The 24704-nt window shown below is 39.8% G+C and overlaps 1 protein-coding gene across 1 annotated transcript in view; it reads left to right on the top strand.

Moving 5' to 3' along the window:
- HECW1 (HECT, C2 and WW domain containing E3 ubiquitin protein ligase 1) overlaps window positions 1–24704 on the top strand; it is a 251826-nt gene that overhangs the window by 150109 nt on the left and 77013 nt on the right. The window contains exons 5-6 of the mRNA XM_030445676.1: window positions 849–924; window positions 12175–12344. Of these exons, the coding sequence (XP_030301536.1) occupies window positions 849–924; window positions 12175–12344 (246 nt within the window). The remainder of the gene's footprint in view (window positions 1–848; window positions 925–12174; window positions 12345–24704) is intronic.

The following is a 24704-nucleotide window of genomic DNA, read 5'->3' as shown; positions in this document are numbered from 1 at the left end:
GGACTTCAGTTACTGCTTCCTGGAAGAAGCTGGAACCTCAACTGCATAAATGCTCTTTTTTGCCTGAAAGCTGAACAGCAAGAGTGGTGAGGAAGGAGCTGCAGCTTCCCAGGAGCAGAGCAGTCCTAGGGGAGTGGCAGTGATAGTAGTACCACTTCCCTCCAGGCCTTGGAGCCACATTCCCGATGTCATCTCCTCTGCTCTGTTCAGGGAAACACCGATGAAAACTGACACCGTGGTGGGTTCCTGCTGATGGCCCAAACACTGGCTCCGAGGCATTCTTGCTTCCCAGCTCTGAACGTGGCCAGAAGGTAGCCTGGGTCCTAATTTGCACAACAGCAACCCACTAATAAGCTTGTTGAAGCAAAGACTGGCACTAAAACCTAAACTGTGGGGTACAAAGGATCATCTATTACTTTTTTTATATTTTCTTTTCTAGATCACCATCAATGCTTATTGTTATCGTAATTCATGGTTGCTTTTTGCACAGGGTGTTAATAAGCTCTTAGGAGTTTTTCTTATCTGTATGCAATAAACTTTCTGGAACAAAATATTCTACACTAGTGATAAGATGTTATAAAGATATCCTTATGCACTACTTTTATCTCCTGTTTTATAAGCAGTTTCTTCTTGGGTGAGGAAGTGATACATTAAAAGGACAACAGTATTTCTGTATCATTCTATTAAGAGCCTCCTGGAAAGGATAACTTAGGCCACTTAATCCTGGATTATTACCTGAATAAAAGCATTGTTTTGATTACCAGTCATCTAGTTGATGACAGTTAATAAGCACTTTGTCTGTTCAAGAGTTGCTGAAGACTTTCTCACCATTGTTTTTCTTCCAGCAGATTTTTAAAAGTATAACCAATGAAGATTCAATCCAGGGGCAAGGAAGTCGGAGACTGATAAGTTTTTCTTTGTCAGGTAAGCCATGGTTAATGTGAAAGTTTTAAGCCCAGAGAGTGGGGAAGTGAACTTACTGATACCTTTAATGCATATGTTTATGTATGCATTATGTACATATATGTATATTTATATATTTATACATGAGGTTTTGTCTGGTGCTCTAGAAGTGATGCTGAGACAGGGAATTAATGTCTACAATGATTACCACACTCTAACAAGAGTCGTGTGATGCTATATGTGTATGTCAGGGAAAGCACATTTGATAACAGAGGTTTTGCTTACAAACAAAAATAGGATTTGTGGTAGTCTTCTTTTTCTTGGAGAGCACATTCTGCAGATTTGGTCTGGACCTGAGGGAGATCCATGGATCATGGTGCATGAGCTTGTCTGTATTACTCAACAGTCACTCTCACACTTCTTGAGCTAGAAGACTGCTCTCAGTCCACTAAATTTTTCAAATAAATTTTTCAGCCTCATTACTTGGCATGTCTCTGCAGGTTTTAAAAGCTTGATATGGTTCCATGAAGCAGCTATGGACCATTAGATCTGGTTTTGGTTTAAAAATTCTGTAGATCACTTCTATAGAAAAAAAATGTTTGTCAAGAAATTAATTGTGAGTTTTATGCTTGCTATTTGTTTCCCATGGTTTTTAGCTTCTGGAAGACAAAGAGAAAGATCTTTAACTTGACTTGGAAATTCTTTGAGGAAGTAGTACAGATTAAAAAAGAATGGCTCTCATGGCCTTTCTGTATGTAGTATGCCTGTATGCAGTGTGCCCTGCACTCCAGACAAGCATCACATTACATGATAGTGTTTTGACTTTTTGTTTAAGTCAACTAGGACTTCCATATCTCTTTAATATTACCAATTCAATGCTTTTTTTCAAATTTAAGCGGGCAGTGTGGTTCTTGAGATGCTATATATGCTATAGGGCAGGTTAGACAGAAATTAGGTGGAGGTCTTTTAACACATCACTTATTTTTGCTGGGTTGGACACTGGGCACCTACCCAGTCAGCTTCATTTGATAAAACCACAGGTTCAGCTCAACAGAAATAGAGTCAGAGTTAGTATTTTTAATGGTCTTAAGTAATCTTGCACAGACAATGTTTCCAAGAATTAGTAACATTCTTTCTTCCTCTTAGATTCTTTGACCTAGGAGACCAAGAGATGCCAAGAGTAACAATTTGTGAGACTCAATTTGTAACAATTTGTGAGACAATTATCTTGTCTCAGTGGGCCCTTTATAAATTAAACTGTCTCATTTACCACTTAATTTAAAGTATACAAAGACCATACCACATATTACATTTGGGATAGCATATTCTAGTGCTTCACAATCAATAATTTACATTTTTATCATATCCATATTGACAGTATCATCACAGCCAGGTATTTTAAAGGCTTAGGGCTCAAAAGTATTTTATCAAAAGTTTTTGGTATCAAAGTAGCTCAATTTCAGTCTTTCTGTAATTATCAAATTAACACATCACAAGGGTTTATTTCTTTATTACCGTCATACTTAGCCAACAACAAAAATGTTGGTTTTTCTCTTAAAGTAAAGTTATTGCTATTCCTATGACAGCTAATAAAATGCAAATCAAACCAAACTTCCAGAAGCATTGGAAGAAGCTGGGATTCATTTCTGTTTGCACTATTACAGAAGCAATAACCTCTCTGTTGTCATGAGTCCTCTCAGCTCACATAGACTTCTTCACAGTACCTGCTTTTGGTATGCTGTTACCTTCAGTGTAATTTCTTAAAAGCTATGTTTCCAAATTGTGGTTGATGTAAAATAAAATAACAAAAAATAAAAATAAAAAACAAAAAAATTTAAGACCATTAGTCTGAATGGAGACCACTGCATTAGGCACTGCACCAATACATGGCCATCGTGCTGTAAGCAGTTTTCATCTAAAGAATGCAAGAAGAACTATGTTTTCTACCATATCAGTTATAAAAAAAACCAAAAAATATTAGAATGGAAGAGGAAAATTTCAAAGTAGGCCAAATTCCAAGAAGTGCTGAATAGCATCAGTCCATTTCAGCATCCTTGGATTGCTTGCTCTCTCTACTGCCTAGACATGCAGTAAGACTGTCTTTTAAACCAAACAGTGCAGAACTAGTTTCTAAAATTTGGTGCTAGAGTGCTTTATTATTTTTGTATTTTCATTGAGTATTTGCTATGGCAAAATCCAGCTGATTTCACTGGAAGTTTTGCCTTAGGAAGGATCTCTGAATTGCATGAAAATGTCAAAAAAGAAAAAAGTGTAAACTGATGCTTTTTAAGAACTGAAATAGCTGAAAGTTCAGTAGGAGGCTGATGTCAGTAGGAGGCTTGTTTTCTTCGTATTTACTCCTTAGGAAACTGGAAGATTGTCCTATGAAAGGTCAGTTCAGATTAATAGGTTCATTAGCAACACTGATCTCAGTGAAGATAATTTCCCATGATTAAACTTCTTAATGGTTTGTATGATGACTGTATTATTATATCTTTCATTATTTAAAATACCGTGAGAAATACTGTAAGCCTAATATAGCTGGGAAAGCGAGGCATCACTTTGCATTTACTTCCCAACATGACTTTCCTGTTGTTACCAGTGAATGTCACACCTCCAATAAGGCGTGCAAAAGTGTCAGAGCTCTCTTGCATGAATTACAGGAAGAAGAAATGTGCTAAGCTTCTCAAGATGTACCAGCCACTTCACTGAAAGTTCATCCTTTAGCATCACTATAACGCATTTGCTGAGAGCCAATTGAAGCATTTCTGTTGGCTGGTGTATTTAGAAAGTGTTATCATGAGGTTTGTGTGACATGCCTCTAGCTATATATTGCAGTAAATAACTTTTTTCAAACTGTAATATTTTACATATCTCATCTCTCTCTTTTTTCTTCCACAACTCAAGGTAACTTGCCCATATGTGTTCTTGAGGAGTTACTAACCACTTTTTTTTAGCCATCAGAGCTTGTGCAAAGGTGAGGTGACTTTCTACCATCTCCAGTACACCTGTGCCTGCAAAGTACTGCAGTGCTCTGGACTAACCAATTTAAAGGCTTCAGATTCAACTACTCCATTATCCTATATAACACAGGCCACTTTCCTCCAGATTAACCACTGGAGCAAAGTACTGTCTTAATGATTTGAACTTAATATTGACATTTCGTTAAGGATAACAAAAAGTCTTTCTACAGATACATCCACAGCAAAAGGAAGGGCAGGGAAAACCTCCATTCTTTGTTGGATAGGAGGGGGAACAGTTACCAAAGATGCAGAAAAGGCTGAGGAATTTAACACCTTCTTTACCTCAGTTTTCAACAGTAAGACAGGTTGTCCTGAGGACAGCTGGCTTCTGGGCCTTGTAGAGAGAAATATGAAGCTGAGTAGCTCCCCTGTAATCCTGAGGGGAACAGTTTGTGACCTGCTGAGCCACCTGGATTCTCACAAGTCCATGGGACCAGAGGGGATTCACCCCAGGGTGATGAGGGAGCTGGTGGAAGAGCTCACCAAGCTGCTCTCCATCATTTACCAACAGTCCTGGCTCACTGGGGAGGTCCCAGATGATTGGAAGTTGGCAAATGTTACACCAATCCACAAAAAGGGATGGACGGTTAGGGATCCAGGAAACTCCAGGCCTGTCAGCCTGACCTCAGTGCCTGGCAAGGTTATGGAACAGATCATCCTCAGTGCAATCACACAGCACCTACAGGATGGACAGGGGATCAGACCCAGCCAGCACAGGTTTAGAAAAGGCAGATCATGCCTGACCAACCTGATCTCCTTTTATGATCAGGTGACCCGCCTGGTGGATGAGGGGAAGGCTGTGGATGTGGTCTACCTGGACTTCAGCAAGGCCTTTGACACCGTCTCCCACAGCATCCTCCTGAAAAAGCTGTCAGCCCACAGCTTGGACAGGAGCACTCTGTGCTGGGTTAGGAACTGGCTGGAGGGCCGGGCCCAGAGAGTGGTGCTGAACGGGGCTGCATCCAGTTGGCATCCTGTCACTAGTGGTGTCCCCCAGGGATGAGTGTTGGGCCCAGTTCTGTTCAATATCTTCATTGATGATTTAGATGAGGGGGATTGATAAAAAACTCTCGCTCATTGTGTTCACTTTGTTCACATTAGCTTCAGACTTTTTTCTGTTTTCCTTCTTGATAAAGGCAAGTTAAAAAGTAGTCTTTCAGCCATCTTTGAATAATTAATTTATCCACTTTTCATTTATTAGTAGATCTGTTTTCTTCTTGATACCTCTGCTGCCTCTTCCTTAAATGAGAATCCCTTTCATTTCATCTTACAGCATTTCCAGCTAGAAAATTTCTTTTCTCTGTTTCTTCACTATTATTTTGTCTGGAAACCTCATTTCACATAAATATTTTGGCTTAACTGTTTCATTTGTCATTTTTTAAAGATCTTAGATTTTCTTCCTTCTTACATTCTTTTTGGAAGGAAAATGGAGTTTATCTGTAGATTTGTAGATTTCTGAGAACAGAAAAAACACTTAGAATTATAGAATTTTCAGGGTTGGAAGGGATCTTTAAGATCATCTAGTTCCAACTCCCCTGCCATGGGCAGGGACACCTCCCAATAGATCAGGTTGCTCAGAGCCTCATCCAGCCTGGCATTAAAAACTTCCAGGGATGGGGCTTCCACCACCTCTCTGGACATCCTGTTCCAGTATTTCACCACACTCATGGTGAAGAACTTCTTCCTAATATCTAATCCAAATCTACCCTCCTCTAGTTTGAATCCATTCCTCCATGTGCTATCACTACCTGGCATCCTAAAAAGTCCCTCACCAGCTTTCTTGTAGGCCCCTTCAGATACTGGAAGGCTGCAATAAGGTCTCCTTGGAGCCTTCTCCTCTCCAGATTGAATAACCCCAAACGCTCTCAGTCTGTCTTCACAGGAGAGGTGCTCCAGCCCTCTGATCATCCTCATGGCCTTTCTCTGGATATGCTCCAGCACATCCATGGTCCTCCTATAAAAGGAGCTCCAGAACTGCAGTACTGGAGTACTTCAGGTGGAGTCTCATGAGAGCAGAGCATAGGGCGAGAATCACTTCCCTTGACCTGCTTCTCTTGATGGCAGCCAAGGATAGTTAGCGCTTTAATTATCTGAATTAACCTCTTGAATATCACCAGTTACAGAACCTCATTCAGTAGCTGATCAAGTCAGTAATCCATTGCACATTATATATCTTTCTCAATTCCAATTCAATATTTTGCTACATTGAATTTTAAGACTTCCTAGCACAGTACGTTAATCTTTGATTTCTGAAGTTGTGTAATGTTTGCTTCTTGAAATCTAATATCATATGCAATACTTTTGTGAATTTGTGCTCACTTTCCTTAGGATAAATTTTAGTAGTATCTACTGCTGCATAAATCTAACTGGAATTTCCAAGCCAATGCAATATTGCTGTGCTCCTACTGTTAAAAGGTTATTGCAGTACTAGTAGGGAATAATTTCTGTTGCTTTAAAAGCAATAGAATGTAGCTGAGAGGTAGTACCTACATGACTTCTGTTGAATCTTGAGCAAGCACAGTATTTTTGTTACTTCCTTAGAAGCCACTACTCTGTTTTGGTTAGTGCAGCTTAATATATGAACTGCTACCCTCTAACATAGGTCATACTTATTCAGGTCAATCTCTGCAAAGCATACTCTACCAATGAAACACTGACATATTAGCATCCTGGCAACCACCTTACCTCACTGATAGTCAACCCAGATTCCAGTCCTATTCAAGTATGTTTATTTAGTGTTAGAACCAGAGCTGACAGGTCTCTGGGATTTACGAAGGATGACTGAAGTGGAATGTTAGAGCTGTCTTATGACATCCTAATTAGCAACTCTCTTGTGGTGATGAATCATGAAGTTTATTGTACTTTGATACATGACCATCAGGATCCCAATAAGATAACTGTATTTGTACTTCTTGCCATTAATGAGCAGATCATGCAGAGAACCCATCCCATTTTGGTATTTATCAAGCCAGATGTGCCCAGTTCTGGGCCCCTCAGTTCAGGAAGGAGATTGAGGTTCTGGAGCAGGTCCAGAGAAGAGCAAGGAGGCTGTGAAAGGATCCAGCACAAGTCCTGTGAGGAAGGGCTGAGGGAGCTGGAGGTGTTCAGTCTGGAGAAGAAGAGGCTCAGGGGAGACCTCATCACTCTCTACAACTCCCTGAAAGGAGGGGGTAGCCAGGGAGGGGTCAATCTCTTCTCCCAGGCAGCTCTCAGTAAGACAGGAGGGCATGGACTTCAGCTCTGTTAGGGCAGGTTTAGGTTGGATATTAGGAAAAAAATCTTTACAGAGAGGGTGATCAGGCATTGGAATGAGCTGCCCAGGGAGGTGGTGGATTCTCCGTCCCTGGAGGTTTTTAAGAAGAGACTGATGTGGCACTCAGTGCCATGGTCTGGTAACCACAGTGGTAGTGGATCAAGGGTTGGACTTGATGATCTCAGAGGTCCCTTCCAACCTAGATGATTCTGTGATTCTGTGACATCACAACCTAAACTGACTAGGGTCTTCCCAATGATGCTTTTGTCTTTCCAGTGTCATGATATGATAACTTGTCAGTAGAATCATAGAATAGTTTAGGTTGGAAGGGACCTTAAAGATAATCCAGTTCCACCCCCTGTCACGGGCTGGGACACCTCCCTTTAGATCAGGATTCTGAAAACCCCATCCTGTCTGACCTGGTGCACTTCCAGAGAGGGAGCATCTACAGCTTCTTTGGTCAACTTATTGCAGTGTCTCACTACCCTCACAGTAAAGAATTTATTCCTAATGTTGACTCTAAATCTACCCTCTGTCAGTTTAAATCTGTTAACCCTCCTTAGTTATTCTTTTAGATATGTTAAGCTTGGCCTAACTCAAGATGTCTTAATCTTCTCTGTGGGTCAGGTGACTCATGAGGAATACGTGTCATGGTTCTGCAAACATGTAGGCTAAATAATAAAAACGTGAATTCAGTGAGCTGACCATAAAATTTCTGGGGCTTAAAGATCTCTCCCACAGGTGTCAATATAGCTAGCTGCAAGACATCTATTGAAATCAGTTGGATGGGTCTTGGAAACATGAAGGACATTAGATACTTGTCATGTGTTGAAAGTAATTTACCAACTGTATATTTACCAACTGAGCTACTAAGATGATTAAGGGAGTGGAACATCTCCCTTATGAGGAAAGGCTGAGGGAGCTGGGTCTCTTTAGTTTGGAGAAAAGGAGACTGAGGGGTGACTTCATCAATGTTTTCAAATATGAAAGGGGTGAGTGTCAAAGAGATGGAGCTAGGCTTTTCTCAGTGGTGACCAGTGATAGGACAAGGGGTAATGGATGTAAATTGGAGCATAGGAGGTTCAAATTGAATATCCGGAAAGATTTTTTTACTGTAAGGGTGACAGAGCCCTGGAACAGGCTGCCCAGGGGGGTCGTGGAGTCTCCTTCACTGGAGACATTCAAAACCCGTCTGGACACGTTCCTATGCGAGGTACTCTAGGTGGCCCTGCTCTGGCAGGGGGGGTTGGACTAGATGATCTTTCGAGGTCCCCTCCAACCCCTAGGATTCTATGATTCTATGATTAGAATGTCAGGATCAGTTTCTCAAAACTAGTAGCTCCACTGCTAATTGTTCTGTGACCATTCTGCTTTTTTGTAGACTCTGTCTACTTCAGTGAAGTAAAATGTGCACCATCAACTGACTAGGTGGACCCAGTCTTTCTGTAACACATTTATAAACTGCACAGAATAGCCTGGTGTATTTTTTCTAGGAAAGTACTTCCAGGAAAGTACTTCCAAAGCTGTTTGTGAAAGCTTCTCATCCCTTGGGGAGAGCAACTTTTTTCTTCTTTAACTTTGAACTGACAGGTTGATGACCAGACTGAACTTAAATAATCTGGAAGCCAGGCTGCTCCAGACTCTGGTTCTCAATTGGATTCTCCATCCAATTCTGTCATGCTCCTACAAGCATGGGTCTCAGTTTGTATCTTGATTTGTCTGCAGGGAACCAAAATACCATCTTCACAATAGTTTTGCTGATCATTAACATTGAAGAATCTTCTTTCTGAGCATGACAAAATGTGACTTGCAAACCTAAATCATATCTCTCCCTTGGCGTTTTGAAAGCTTAGTCATTTGTATTGAGGCAAAACCAAACATGGCAAAGCATGGATGTGTTCAAGCTGTCTGTTGGAACTGATGTCCCTACCTGGTTCCATGGCTTGCCAATAAATGAATGCTGGTTTCCAATTTGCCACAAAAATAGAGTCTCCAGTGCTGTCCAGTGCCCTGAAGTTTGTGATGCTGCGTGGAAAATGGATTTGCAAGATGATCATTTATGTGACAGACAGGGAAGTCTGTGGCCCACTTTAGGGACAGAGGCTACATGCATATGAGTCACCTAGAGCGAAGCTTCCTTAGGTCTTGTCCAAACACTGAGAGATCAGCATATATAGAAAAAAAGCCCTGAAGTAAGAACAATTTCATAGTTGGGAGCAGCAGCAGGCAACAGTTAGTATAAGTCATTTTTCTACAATGAAGTGAGCCAAGATAGATTAGGATGCAAGTACTTAAAATTACTGAAAGTCTGCAGCAGTGAAAGAGTCTGTGGTTGCTGTGTCTCCACCTGGATTGCTTCCTTCAGTCATCCTCCGTGAGTGATGGTCTGACATTGTTGTACTGATAGATGTTTATAAACTTTTTAATGTTCAAGTGTAGTGAATGAGAAAATGGGAAGCTGACATATGGTAAATACATTTTTTAGGAGACTGGATGAAAACACACCTTTGCAAAGCGTACATGAGTTGTCTTGCTAACATTTCCTCATATCCCTCCAAGAAATAAAAACACAGTAAGACTACAGTGTACAGCAAAGCACATCCAAACCTTCTGTAATACATTGCTGCTTTCACCAAAGATTTATATTCTGTTAACCTTAAACTATCACTTAATGATTTAGTATCTTCAAAATGTTTTTCTTAAGACAATCAGAATAGCTGGGATCCTTCTGTTGGAATGTTAAACGGTAGTGGTAAAAGAGTACCTGAGCCTTAGGTTACAAGAAGTTACAGCATCCATACATTCCACTTCAAGTTATATGGATGTCTTTTGGATACCTGCAGATGTATACCAGGCAGCTTTATTCAGATCTTTTATCTTTTTGATGCTCTTGTTTTTCACAGTTGTTGAGAATTAGCAATGATATATGTAAATATAACTGGTATATCTGTCCTTGAGAAAGCTATTTCTCCTATCCCTATGCCTGCTTTGGATGTTAAAACTTGAAGTTTATCACTGAGCTTTTCACAAAATGTGTTGTATTATGCAATTTAAGAAAAAAAATGACACAGATAAAGTTTTCTGTTTTAGATGAAGCTAAATTATTTTTCCTCATACAAATACAAAAGTTACATTACTAACTAAGGTTAGGAGTACCTTCACCCTGATGACTGTGCTTAATTCCCATAACTGGAAAGAGGCTGGTAGGTCATCATAATATGTATGTTCTTTATGATACATAATACATAAATATTCATAATTGAGTGGTAGTTTTTTTCTTTTTTGCAAATCAATAAACCATTTCTTTGCACAGTGGTACCCAAAGATTGTGCTCCCTCTCTTTGAAGGAAAAAAGTCAGAAACATATACAGCAATAAATATTTCAGTTTCAGAATCTTCTGAGGAAACATCAGAGAAAAAGAAAATAAGATCCCAGGGGTCTTTCTCTCTTCTCATATTTTAGCAGCCTGACACTATTACACTGCTGGGTCTTATAATTCATGGAGCTTTTGCAATCTTGATTTCTGTTTCTGGAATGTATTTCTAACAGTACAACTTCCAAAGCAAAAGAGTGTGCCGTTTAGGATTCAGCAGGGCTGATAGATGAGATACGTGCTGGTTACATAGAGATTATAAAGTGAGAAAAAAAAAAAATTAGTGTTATCGGTTTAAACCAGATAATTTTCTTTGTGTAACACTGTTGTGAGGACTGTGGCAATACATACTGTCAGCAAAGTACTTTCAAATAGGCTATTAGTAGTCATATCCCCTGTTTTTTCTTAATTGCTAGAGAATGTCACAAGAATGAGATTCTTAAAATGCAGTCTGTTTTGGGACCATCTGTCCAACAGCTTTTGAATATCTGCAGCATGAATTATGTGCTAGAATAGTTTGTTAAAACCAACCAGAACAAACAGGGTTTTTTAACACTCACATTTTATTGTGTTGGCAATTACCATATGTTAAGGAAGCAAAATACTACTGGGTGACCCTTAACACTGTTCTTGATGTAGGTGTTTTCTGGAAAAAATGCTGATGTTGGTGTGGAAAGTGTTTGATTCTCAGATGTATCCAAAATGCATGCCTTGAGGGCTTTAAGTGGCCTCCCACACCGTGCCAAAACAATTGAGTTTTTAATCAGAAGTGAATTAAAAGACTGAAAATTAATGTTTTCAAAACCTGCTTAAAAGAGAAAAATACATGTTTATATTGATTGTTTAGGTATACGTATAAGGAGTTTTGGAAGCTATGTTGACTAAAATTAATGATAGATTGGTTTGTATTTCATTGTCTTCACAGGGATAAATTGTAATAGACTTTGTGTCTTTCTTTAGAACATAATAGGTAAATTTTGAAATAACTGCCTGGGGATTTTTTGTCTGCATGACTCATATTATTCTCCATGGGAGTTCTGCAGCTAGAAAGCTCCACTTAAATTTTGGACATCATATACAAGGGTTTTTTTTTTACATTACACTGCAGGTAAATTTAGCCACTGCTGAGAAGGAAAAGTTTAAAGTGGAAAAAATGAAAATTACTTCTCATGTAGAAAAATATGTTCTAAACCTAAGATTCATAGAAAGATAAAATTGATACCCAGGAGAAGTTACGTCCACTGGGTACTGACTTCCACATCTATGTTATTAAAGGAATGTAAGTCTTTCCAGAGTAATTCTGCCACTAGAGTCAGGCAAATGCTTAGATCCTTAGAAAAATCAACAGATCACTTAAGTTAAATAACTATTGATTCAGAAACCAGGTCGCTCTGCACAAACAGGTTGTAAAAGCTGCATTTTCATTTAATAATAATTTGAAAATCCTACATCATAAGATTCTGTGGCTTGGCTTTACATTACCTCACAAGAAACATAGTGAGTTTTTTTATATTCCTGCCGTATTATTTGAATTCTTTACCAGTTCCCTGTCTGCTTCTCCTGGTATCCTAGAGGGCTACCTAGAATGACAAAAATAATTGGGCTATCTACCTTCTTTCAGATTTCCAGGCTTTTGGTCTGAAGAAAGGGATGTTCTTCAATCCAGATCCTTACCTGAAGATTTCCATCCAGCCTGGAAAACATAGCATCTTCCCAGCACTTCCTCATCATGGGCAGGAGAAGAGATCTAAGATCATGTGTAATACAGTTAATCCAGTCTGGCAAGGAGAGGTAAGCAATTGGAGTGTTGAGCTGAGATTTTAGACTTTTCTTAAAACACAGAAATTACTCTAGCAGTATACCTCTTTTTTTTTGTTTTGGGTTTTTTTGGGTTTTTTTGGCTGTTTTTAATTTTTAATTCCTTTCTTGGCTAAACAGTTGTTGACCTAACTGTGCTTGATATATTTCATGATTTAATGTGAAAGGCTTAATTAGCTACAAAGATGAATGACACATTAAAACTTTCACTATGGGTTGTACTTTGTGGGTATAATTTATGAAGTTGTTAAATATTAAAAGCAGGCATAACTCAGAATTGAAAAATAAACTTGGCCAGTGTGAAAGGCTGCTGCTATGTTGTCACAGTGTTTTTACACTGAGAGGAGACATAATAAAAAGCAACACAAGTGCATCATGCAAATAAAAAAGAATCTAAGTGATTGAAAAGCACCTTTGGCAATATAAATTATAGGCAATTTTGGCACATTTGTCAATCACCTTGAAGAAATACTCTCCAGTCTGCTGCTGCTGCTTGTTGGAAGGGCTTAGTAGATATTAATGAGATCTTTGAGTTCAATTGCTGCCTGCTGTTTCTAAATTACATGCAAAATGGCAACAGACAACAAAGAATAAGGCATCTCTTGGAATTAAAGGAGCCTGGCATAATGGATGGGATTCACTGGTGCTCCCTGTTAGACAAATATCTCTGCTGCAGGAAAGAGTAAAAAGTAAGTAGACTAAACAGATTTATTAAAATTAAAATGCAGATTGTAAAGTAGTTTAGGGATAATTAGGTCAAACTGTATAGACATGAAAGTGAGAGTGAGGAAAAGACAGCATAGATGTCACTGAATACTTCTACCTGGAGGAGGATGGTCAATGAACTATGTACCATATCAGATCATGTGGTAGGTGACCCTATGTGGCTGAGGTTATTAGAGCAGGGGCAGGGGGCATGATCTTAAACCTAGTCTGAGAAGAATGCTTTTTAATAGGACTTAATTAAGTGGAAGGCCCTGTTGTGAGGCATCCACCAAGCTGTAACTTCTGTGGCTCAAAGCATCAGATGCATCTAGCTGGGAGATTCCAGGTCAAGCTGAGGGGCTGGAACTGACATGGAGAATCAGAGAGCTGGCAGAGATCTTTCAATGAAGTGCATAAGACACGTGCCTAGAGGCAGGCAAGAATGAAGGGGAAACTTGCTGTATGTATGTCACACTTGGTATGTGTGACTGTGGGAGCTGGCAGCAAGCGGAGATGCCAGGGGCTGACACTCAAAGGAGCACCCAGGATATGGCTGTGATCCTACAGTTAACTGCTGAGGTGGCACACAGACTGTCCTTATCCAAAGAGGGATGTAGCAGCAGTGCTGATGGAGGCTGAAAATAGGCTTTTTAGGAGAACCCAATACTGGTCAGAAGTCTTCTCTTGACAAAGGCAACCCTCAAACAAGATAATTTGTTCTCACTTCAAGGACCTTTTGCACGGCTGTAGAATAAAATAACCAAAGAGTAATAATGTACCCCTGATAAAATGTCAAGGGTGCCTTCTCAGGCCTTGCAGGATGGCTGAGTTTGTGGCATGGCATTTCTTTTCCAGTGTTCAGTAGCAAGAAAAGAAGAAACAATGAAGTGGCTTGATTATGGACGTTAGAAAGCAAAGAGCACAGATGTCTTTCAGCTTCTCTCTTCAGCCCTGTTGGTTTTTTTTCTTCCATGCATGCTGCTTCTCCCTTTCTGTTGTTAGCCTGTTAGTGGGCTAAGGATTCTAAAACATCCAAGCTGTCACTCAACATGTTCTCCTTCTGCATTCTCTTCAGCTGATACTGAGTTTAAAAACCCAGTCTATGTATGTATGTACTCTATGCACTGGTCTAAAGTTTGTCTTGGTACCAAAAATCCAGATTGGATGCTATTGCAGATAAGACCCTAGGCCTTATTTGCTTCAACTTTGTCCCTTTGTGGGACAAGAGGAGATGGAAAACTGCAAACTATTGCTGAATAGTGATGGTAGCCATTATTTCATCCACCCTTTTCAATGATGGATGTGAATATAAGAAATGAAAAATATTGAGGACTGATAGCCATTTCATTAAATCAGTCACCATTTGTTTTCCAAAGAAAATCTTTTAGTATTTTAGGCAATATATTTTTTCAGAATGGTGATTCATTCCTCAGGTTCACTGTCACTACATTTAAACAGAAGCCAGGTGTTTTGGTTTGGGTTTTTTTTTTAGCTCAATGACATACCTAATTTGTTTTGGGTGCTAAACTTGAAAAAATCTGGAATATGGAAATAAAGCTATAGAAATAGCTATAGTCTGTGATCTTAACATGTGTTCTAGATTACCCCTGAGCAAATTGAGAAGTGAGAGAGCTGACTCAATTTTGTAGGGATTCAACACCAAAATAAAGTCCTACAGGCTAAGAGATTTACTTATAGTAGTTCATTCTGGTATTCTTAATATACTTACCAGGTGTATTTACAGAGTAGCCACTTGCATTATAAGAACACTCTGGAGGCACTGTGATATTTCAGGCAATTTTTCATCTGTGTTGAGTAATATTGATGATCATCTTCATTTCATAGACCATTCAAATATGGTTCAGCATGAGTTACTCTGACTTCAAGCTATTCTTCCATTGCTCTGTTTTGCAGTACTTTGTACGAGAGGACTTAAGGAAATTGAAATATTTTACTGAGGGGGAAAAGTAGTATGGGATATTTTGGCACTGCAGCAGGGACTCCACATGAGCTGAAAGAGCTCTCACACTGCAAATTGTTTACCAAGACAAGTTAGAGCCCAGGTGGTATCTTTTGCCAGAGACGGGTCATTTTGGGATCTTTCTGTAGTATTTGACATGTTCACAGAAGCATAAGATTGGGTTCTGCTAAGTCAGAAGAGCTGAATTTTGCCATGTGCAGTAGTAACAAATGAGAGGTACTTTGGGGGAGATCCACATGAGCTACTGATGATGCCCAAGCCCCTGCAGGGTCAATGAGGGGAAGTAGCTGCAGAAAATAAAAACAAGTGTCTTCAGAGAAGGACACTAAGCTGGGGGGAAGTGTGGATCAACTGGAAGGCAGGAGGGCTCTGCAGAGGGACCTGGACAGACTGGAGATTAGGGCTGATTCCAATGGGATGAGGTTCAACATGGCCAAGTGCCAGGTCCTGCACTTTGGCCACAACAACCCCATGCAGCGCTACAGGCTGGGGACAGAGTGGCTGAGAGCAGCCAGACAGAGAGGGACCTGCGAGTCTGGATTGACAGGAAGCTGAACATGAGCCAGCAGTGTGCCCAGGTGGCCAAGAAGGCCAATGGCATCCTGGCCTGTATCAGGAACAGCGTGGCCAGCAGGTCCAAGGAAGGGATTCTGCCCCTGTACTCAGCGCTGGTGAGGCCACAGCTTGAGTCCTGTGTCCAGTTCTGGGACCCTCAGTTCAGGAAGGATATCGAGGTCCTGGAGCAGGTCCAAAGGAGGGCAACCAGGCTGGTGAAGGGACTCGAGCACAGACCCTATGAGGAGAGGCTGAGGGAGCTGGGGCTGTTCAGCCTAAAGAAGAGGGAGCTCAGGGGAGACCTCATCACTCTCTACAACTCCCTGAAAGGAGGGTGTAGCCAGGTGGGGGTTGGTCTCTTTTGCCAGATGACTTTCAACAAGACAAGAGGGCATGGTCTTAAGTTGTGCCAGGGGAGGTTTAGGTTGGATATTAGAAAGAATTTCTTTACGGAGAGAGTGATCAAGCATTGGAATGGGCAGCCCACTGAAGTAGTGGATTCTCCGTCCCTGGAGATATTTAAAAAGAGACTGGATGTGGCACTCAGTGCCATGGTCTAGCAACCACAATGGTGGTTCAAGGGTTGGACTCGATGATCTCTGAGGTCCCTTCCAACCCAGCCAATTCTATGATTCTATGAAATTACTACTGAATCAGGGTTGATGATTCTTAATTCTCCTGCTTTTTTTCTTACTCCTGGCTCTGCTTTCGAACTGGTGCATTCTTCAGAAACATCTGTACTGTTAAATAAGTGAATTCCAGGAAATCACATGCCACTGAACAGCTTAACTCTAAAATACTAGGTTAAGCAGACATTGTGCTGGCATCCACACAGTTGCAAGAGCATAGTGGGTGAGTTGTCCTACCGTGCTGATTTGATGTAAAATGCAAAGGAAATCTCAAAAAGAAGTGCCCACTTCACAGATCTTCTGTACATCTGGAAGAATTGAGAAGGGTGGATGTTGGTCACATCTCTTCTAATATTGATATAAGAAGAGCAATGATACTATTCTCATATTGTTTCATATTGAGACAATGTGTCTGCTGTCACAGTCTTTGAAAAAATCTTCTTTAAGATTATTTCATTTGTCATCAAGCAGTGGTGTGATAGGTAGCCCAAACATGCCATAGAGATCATTGGGGATTGTAAGCAACAAAGCAAAGTGGTCTAAAAAGTAGTTCACATACCTCTAGCTGGTTAGCAAAGTCTTTTGATTGCTTTGCAGATAAAGTACATCAGGCCTCTGGGCTTTCCCTCAGACGTATTTATGGTGTTTCTTTCTTAACTGTGGCAGTTTGATCTCACTGCTGCTTCAGCTTCTGTTCATTTACTAGTGAGTGGATCGAGAGCCTCAAGGAACGGGCAGCAAGATGAATATAAAAATGTTAGAACCATCCAGCATATTTAAAGTAGTAGGAAGTGTCATCTGTTAAATGATGCATTGAATTTCAAGTCAGATAATGCCAGCTCTGGAAGGGCAGATTGCCTTGTAGTGGGAGCCCAGTGCTAGGATGAAAACCATTGCAACTCCAACAGATTCACTGCTTGTTTCTTTGCCTCAGCATTTACAAATACTGTTAAATTATAGCTGAGGCACAAAATAGTGTTTTAGGTTGCTGTTTTACTACTCTGAGGGTAGCTGCATTTTTGCTGCTGCGTTAATTAGTGTGTATAAGCAGAGGTGTTCAGTACTCTGTGGCAAGAGCACTTCACAAATAGCAGTTAATGTGTCAGATCTGATAAAGAGAATTAAAGTATTTTCATGTGTGCAACTTGTGCTCTCTGAACCTCTGAACACAACCTTTCAAAAATACTGTGCCTGGATAAATTTAACCTGTCTCTTCAGATTCTTAACAGAAAATTAGAACAAGGAAATAGGGGTTAAATGCCAGATGCAGGTGCTATGGGGAGAGAGGGCTTCTGTGGTTCAGAACATTGTCAGTGATAGAAACATTGGATTTGGATGCTGCCTGCAAGAATGCCACAATGCCAAGAATGCAGCTGAGTGCTGGTTTCTAACTGCTTTTCTTGTGATGCAGATTTATAACTCAGGCACTGATTCTGTGATCACAAATGCCAGACTAGTGTATGATGGACCATCCAGCAGTACTGAGACTGAATATCGCTGTGTCAAAGTAGCCAGATCATGCAGGACAGGGTTTGTATTTGCTCTCTACTTCTCTGGAAGCTTTATGTTGCCTGGTATGATGAGTCCTACCTGATGTAACAGAAACCTAAAATGATGAAAGCACAGGATACTTGATCAAAAGTGTGTCTTTCCAGAACAAAGTTAAACCATTAACAACGCCTTAATATATTTGAATCAACAGTGTGAATTTAAATTAAAGCAGATTATATTCGATCTGATTTTGGTCTAATATTCAGACCACTAGGTGCTGACAGTCCTAATGTGGCCCAACAGGATAATTGTGTGGTTACACCTAAGCATAGATGCAAAAGAGGTGCATTGGAATTCAGGTCCTGACTTCAGTATGATTTTTGCCAAGACTGTCATAGAGACTGAGTAAAGCCTTGTGGGCAGTAGCCTCACTGTGTAACATTTCTGCACACGTGGCCGGGTAAAGTGTAAATCATAGTTTGTCCACATGGAAAAGCTGTGATTTTACAGCTGCAGTTTGTTGAATATCTAATGATGAGTGAAGTATCAAAGTCCAGGACAACTTCAGTTTCTTCAGGAGTGGGTTGCAGTGTGAAATAAGTGTCTAGATTTTTAGGTTTTATTGTCTTATTCTTCTAGGAATGCATTTAAATTTTGTCTTCTGCATCTAAAAGACAATCAGTCTTGCTAATCTTGGTATTAGTGCTCATAATAGTTTTCAAATGTTTTCTGTCTATGTTGTGCTAAAAATTTTATAGACAGTGTATGAGAGATGAAGAAAAACCTTGGCTCTTTAAGCAGTGCTTGCACTTGATTTATCTAGAAGTCCTTTTAAATTTCTAATATCTTAGGGCTGAAATTTGCTATTAATAAAGTAAGAGATGTCTTGCAAAACTATCTAAGCTATCAGAGAGAATTCATGACATCTACTAACTGGTAACTCTGAATGTTGTAGAATATGTGAAACAGATGGGAAGGACTTTTTTTTTATTGCTTGTTTCCATTACAGAGAGGCAGAGAATCTGAGGGAGAAATTTAGGAAGTCAGTTTGCTTAAGGCCCTATCCAACTTTGCAGAAGTTAAGTAGAAAAGATTGAATCAGACCCTAGAACATCAGCATGTATTTATTTTGCTGTAGGAGAAGAACAATAATAATGTGCCACATCTGAAAAAGGTATCACATTGGATCTGGCACCTTCTGGTCATTGCTGAATTCTAGGACTCTCCTGGAGTCTGTGTAGGCACTTGGCAGCCTTTAGCAACAAGAGGAGCTCTGTGTTTGATGCTGCTGACTCTGCAATATTTTGCATTGTCACTGGGAAGCACTGTCGTGTAAGTTTTAGAAACTGGAATTCCCCATGAGCTTATCCAGTTGTTCATCTGAGTAGTGTTGTATGAGACAGTAGTGATATGTAGAGGAAGTTTTTGAATGGGGAGCAAAATAATGCAAATTTAGAGCAGCAAGTGCATTAGAAGGGTAATTGTTTTGCTGAAATATTTGAAACAAAAATCCCACTAATTAAATTTTTGTCTGAAAGGCTAAATCTGTCTTCATCCATCAAATGTAATTTACAGCCATTTACGATTTAATCTCCTTTTATCATCCCTGTGATGGATATCACAAATAAATTTTCTTTTAATTGTATTTCTTTTTCAATTACAAGTCAAGAGCCTACTTCTTTCTGTCACAAATGTATTATTTACCTACCTTTATATACCATTATTAAGAGCTGATTACTGTGATCTATCCATAATCAGGGATATAAATTATATTGGTAAAAATAAAACATGGGAATTTATCATCATCTTTAGTTGGCTTTCTATGAAACTGTTCTCAAGCTCTGGAAATGGTTCTGGTACCTTGTAAATGGATACAGATGTGTTCTTACCAGTGAGCATTAACATGTCTCTTCATTCTTTACCACAGTAACTCATCCATTAAATTCCTTCAAGATCTGCTTACCTTAAGATAAGCATTCATCAGTGTATGTGAAACTGTTGTTGTGTCTGGAGGCAAATAGGCACTGGAAAGTACATTACTGTCTGAAATGCCTTCAGTGGTGTTTACTACAATGTGTTCAGATCTTCCTTGAATAGGGGAGCAATAATGCAAAATCAGATTTATATTTAGGTCATGAAAATGGTGTGAGTGTGCATATGACAGCTCATCCTAGGTAGCTTTGATTCTGTTTTATGTCTCTGCAAGTGAATCTACAGGAGGTGTCTGTGTAAAATCTGTGTAAATGAGAGGAGAATTCTCATGACTTACCACTGCCCAGAGACAAAACTGATGATACACCTCTTAGCCCAAGAAGACTTAATATATTGATGTGGTTCCCTCCATCATGCTACTTTTGCTTTTCCCTCTCTCTCCCTTCTCTGTATTTCTATGGAAATAATTTATTACAGATGTTGATTTTTTTGTGCCTGAGAACATATCAACTAAAACTTTCCCTTTGGATGGGGAATCTTAAAGCTGTGCCTGGTACAGATTATCTGGTGTCTAATAAGATGTGCTATAATGCTGCAGCTTTTCTCTTAGTGGGGAACTAATAGTGTCACTTTCTCCTAACCTGCTGCCCCTTTTCACTAAACGTGTAGGAACAAAGCAAACATTGCATCTCCTGCCACTCTTATAAGTGGGACAGGCATTGGCAAATGGCTAAAAGTGGGTAAAGTAGGGAGAATCAATGGCTTTTGCTTCAGGTCTGTTTGCTCCTAGCCAATACTTCAGAAGGATTCATGAACATCCTAAAATGAAATAGTTAGGAAAGACACTGAGAAAATAATACAAAGGCTAACTTGTTCTATAGATCTTAATGAGTCAATGGGTTCCATCTGCAGTATTATTTTGTTTTATTCAAGGGAGCAGTTACAAAGCAAATCTCCTGATCTCCCCATTGAAGACACTGCTTGGCAGCCTTAAAGTGCATGAACTGAATTACTCTAAGCAGAAAGCCAGCCAAGCAATGTGCTTCAGGAGTACACCTGACAGTTTCCAGGTGATAACAGGAGTTAAGTCCAGGGCACCAGCCTAAAACCCTTGCACCATGTCTGGATGAGGCCATCAGGTGCACATCGACAGCTTCTTTGCTCTTCAGATCCACTTTTGGTTTATCACACATCTTTCTAAAACAGCCATGGCCAATGTATTCTGTCTCCACAAGGCCTCCTTACCACTGCTCATAATGAGCTATTTTTTGCCATTATGCCATGAATCTTCAGTCCTTCCTTTTGTTCAGACTTTTTGCTCATAGCTCCCTTTTAGGAATACACCTGACAGATAACCATTTCTTGTAGCAGTTCTAATACATTTCCAGAGGGAAAAAAAAAGAGTTCTTTTTACCCCCTTTGGAGCTCAAAGTTTCCCTGCATGCTCTTCCAAAGCCCCTAAATCTGGGGAGTTTCCAAGCTGTGACTGGGTCAGCTGTTTGACTACCTCATAATTCCAGTGGTGCTCCTCACTGAGAGTGTCTGTGATCCCCAGTGATCTGCATCTAACATATATATATATATAAAGGAGCCTTCTCCTCCCTAGCCTCCCTAGCATTGGGAGGGGACAACTCCCAGGGGACAACTGATATACTACACAGACAAGATGGGGTCTGAGTCTGTTTCCAGGGCCAGGCACCCTGTGAGAAACATGTTGTTCCTAATGGTAATTTCTTGGCAGTTCCATGGAGGCAATCTGGAATCTCCTCTGTGGAGTGTGCTGTGCCATGTATCATGTCAAGTTCTAAGAGTCATTTTGTATGAAGCAATAGCTGATGTGCTGTGCAGGGTAATGCACTGTGACTAATGCAGCATTATAGGTAATTACTGGTTTGTGCTAATTAGAGAACAGAGGTTTAACTTCTTGTTTGTTATCTGTTCATCCACTGACTGCTGTGGATCAGCTATAAATTTTGAGTCCTTTTAGAGGATTTTTTCCCCAAAATTTCTCTAATGCATTTTACTTGAATTTTGGTTAGAGATCGAGTGAAAATATAAATTAGCCCCATTATGTTTTCTTTATCCTGAAGAAAATCAATTTTTATTGTTGTTGTGATCTTCTAGCTTCCTTATCTCGTTCCACCTTGGGATGAATTATTAATCACAGCCTCATTGAATGTGAAGCCAAGGGTATTGCAGAATTATATTTTATAGTTATATAAACTTTCAGTTTTCAGTATAGATGTGAAACTTGCACAGTCATCTTTACAAACTTACCATTGGTCTGTGACAATTAGCTAATACTAGGCAAGAAGAGGATGTAATTTATTACAGCATTAATATAATACTAGTATGTTATGTTAGTTATATTGGAGAAGTCTGTGAAACACAGGGTCCTTTCTCTTCTAGATAGGTAGGTTAGAAAAGGCTTGAACATTTTAAATGCAGCCAGTATTTTGTGGCTAAGGCACAGACGTCGGCATTTGTCAGAAAAGGTGAAGGAAGAGAGAAATAAGGGTTTAATGGCTATTTCCTTCTTCATCCAGAGACAGTCTCATCTTTAAAAATCACAAAAACTTGGTTATTTTCAAAAATGACTGACTGACTTTTGAACTTTGACTTTTGGAAATGAGTTTATAATTATTTCAGTTCTCAAACCTAGATGTTTTGCTATGATACATTTTTCAAAGGGTGAGAGGCCAGTGTGTTCTGCAAAAAAGGATTCCTTCAAGCTTTTCAGTGTGCACAGCCTGAGCCTGAGGCATCCGCAGTTAGGGATTGCCATAGAAAAATCTTGCCCATGAAGGATTAAACTAGATGAGACAACAGCAGGAGCAAGTGCTTAGATAGTGGAAAACTGAATTATGTAAAATTATCATTGGTCTACAAGCTCTACAAACTCATTTCACTGAGTTCACATATGATCTCAAACTGCAGTTGTTTCCAAGTGGAAAAACCTTCAAGTGCTGCCACAGGACACTTCTGGTCTTAAAGGTTTTATTGTGTTTCCAAGATACTGCTGGTTTTATATATCAGAAGATTCTCCTAAAAGAAGCATTTGGGAAGTCTGATCATTGACCAGGGTCTTGTCCCAGGACAGTCTCATGTATACCCAAATGTACCATGGTTGGCAGGTGATGAAATCAGAACATAATTTGATTTTACAAATTGCATGGAATAGCCTGGTGTTTTTACATCTGAGAGGCATAGTTGTTGCAGGAATGAAGGATATTTCCTTTGCTTGATTCCAACATACCTTGCTCCATGTAGCCATACTCTGCTCAGGTGCTGATAATTGCTCTGGAACACATCAGTGTGTTTCTTTTGCAAAAAAGGAATTGTCAGGCTTGGTTCCAGCTGATACTATGGAAACAAATGTCCATGCAGAGCCTAATTTGCTTCAGAGCTCAAGACAAAATATTAGTAACATCAGAAGGTGCAAGCATTAACCTACCTTTACTTTCCACTTATGTAGAAAGTAAACTTACTTTTCCACTTACTTGAAACACTTCAGTCTTTACCTCTGTGTGTGCATTCTCTACCCCAGAGAGACTTTTTTATAGTATAGGTGTCAAAAGAATGATAGTGGAGAATTCATTAAATGCAAATTGCTGTATATTACAATAACCTCATTCAGTTAAAAGTTAATTCCTTTCATATGCTTTTCTTGTAAGTGTCATGAAGTAGCAATTACCTAAGATTTTTAGTAGGTGAAACGGTAATGGTAATACAAGTTATTTTACAAGGCAACTTTCAATATACACGTGGAATTAATGTTACCCCTTTGTTAGGCTTAGCCTCTTTGGTAAGCCGATGCAGAGATGTAGAGGAAAATGATAAGAAAAGAATGCTTTAGCTGTTATTTGAATTGTATTCCTTTGATTATCTGCATCTTTGCAGGGCCTGATTAACAGAATATCCCACTCACACTGGTTTCACTTGAAGCTCTTTGAACCCGACATTTCTGAAAATTGGATAATGATTCAATACAGCAAGCAGTTTAGGGCTTAACTCCAGGCCTCAATCACCCAGTGCATGATTCTGTTCTGAAGACTGGTTTTGACATCAGGAAAGCTGGAAAATCCTTCTTTCCATCTCAGTATTCACTGACTACATAGTTTTCTTCCAGTTCAATTCTGACCTTTCAGTGAGGTGAACAGCAGTCTTAACAGGTTTTCTACTACGGTGCACCAAAGCAGAGGTGTGCTTTTTGGGACTGACCATAATCTACTACTAGCATATATGTTTGGAAAAAGATTCAGTCACCTATGTCACCAGCTCCTAGTCTGTACTGAACTTAGCCAGTATAGGAGCAGGCAAGACCAAGTTATCTAATACATCTGCTTTTCATTGTTATTCCTAAATAGAGCTTTGGTTTCCTGATGGGCAGATCCTGATATCTCCAGGTCCTCTAATGCTCACATGCTTGGAGGCTGTACACGTGGATTTCCTTGTTTCTGCAACCTAAAATAACAACTTCCTTGCTTCTACCTCAGGGTCGCATGCACACAGTCTCTAAAAGCTGATTGAAACATTACTTCCAAATAAACAAGCCACATCATCTGAGATGATGGTCACATGTTTCAAAGCACTTGGTTACAAGAACAGTTTTAGATGCTTCTGTGCTGTTCCTGTCTTCTCCAATGTAATTTTTTCAGGTAGCCTGTGCTTACCTTCTGGTTTAGCTTTCTGTGGGATCAGGCTGTGAACCGGGTCAGGAGATCAATCCATATAAGCAGTCTATTCAAACTGTTTCCATTTTAAAGTAGGGTAGATGTGTCTTTCACCTCAGTAGATTCTCAGTTCTCAGTAGATGAGTTGTGCCTTAGAGATGAAGTTCCACAAATAGCTAGTCAAAAGCAGAGAGGACTAATTTCACTAGGAGGGAAATGCTGTCTAAACATCTCTCCCAGCTGCCAGTTCAGTTGTACTCACATACCATTATTTAAAGTGTTTACAACTTCGGGGGGGAGGGAACAACATGAAGTGGGTACAATTATATTTAGATTGATAACAATTTTTAGGGGAGAGTTCATTAGA

This window comes from Calypte anna, chromosome 2 (assembly GCF_003957555.1).
Source record: "Calypte anna isolate BGI_N300 chromosome 2, bCalAnn1_v1.p, whole genome shotgun sequence".
Classification (NCBI taxonomy): Eukaryota; Metazoa; Chordata; class Aves; order Apodiformes; family Trochilidae; genus Calypte; species Calypte anna.
This window is presented reverse-complemented; position numbering and strand designations above follow the sequence as displayed.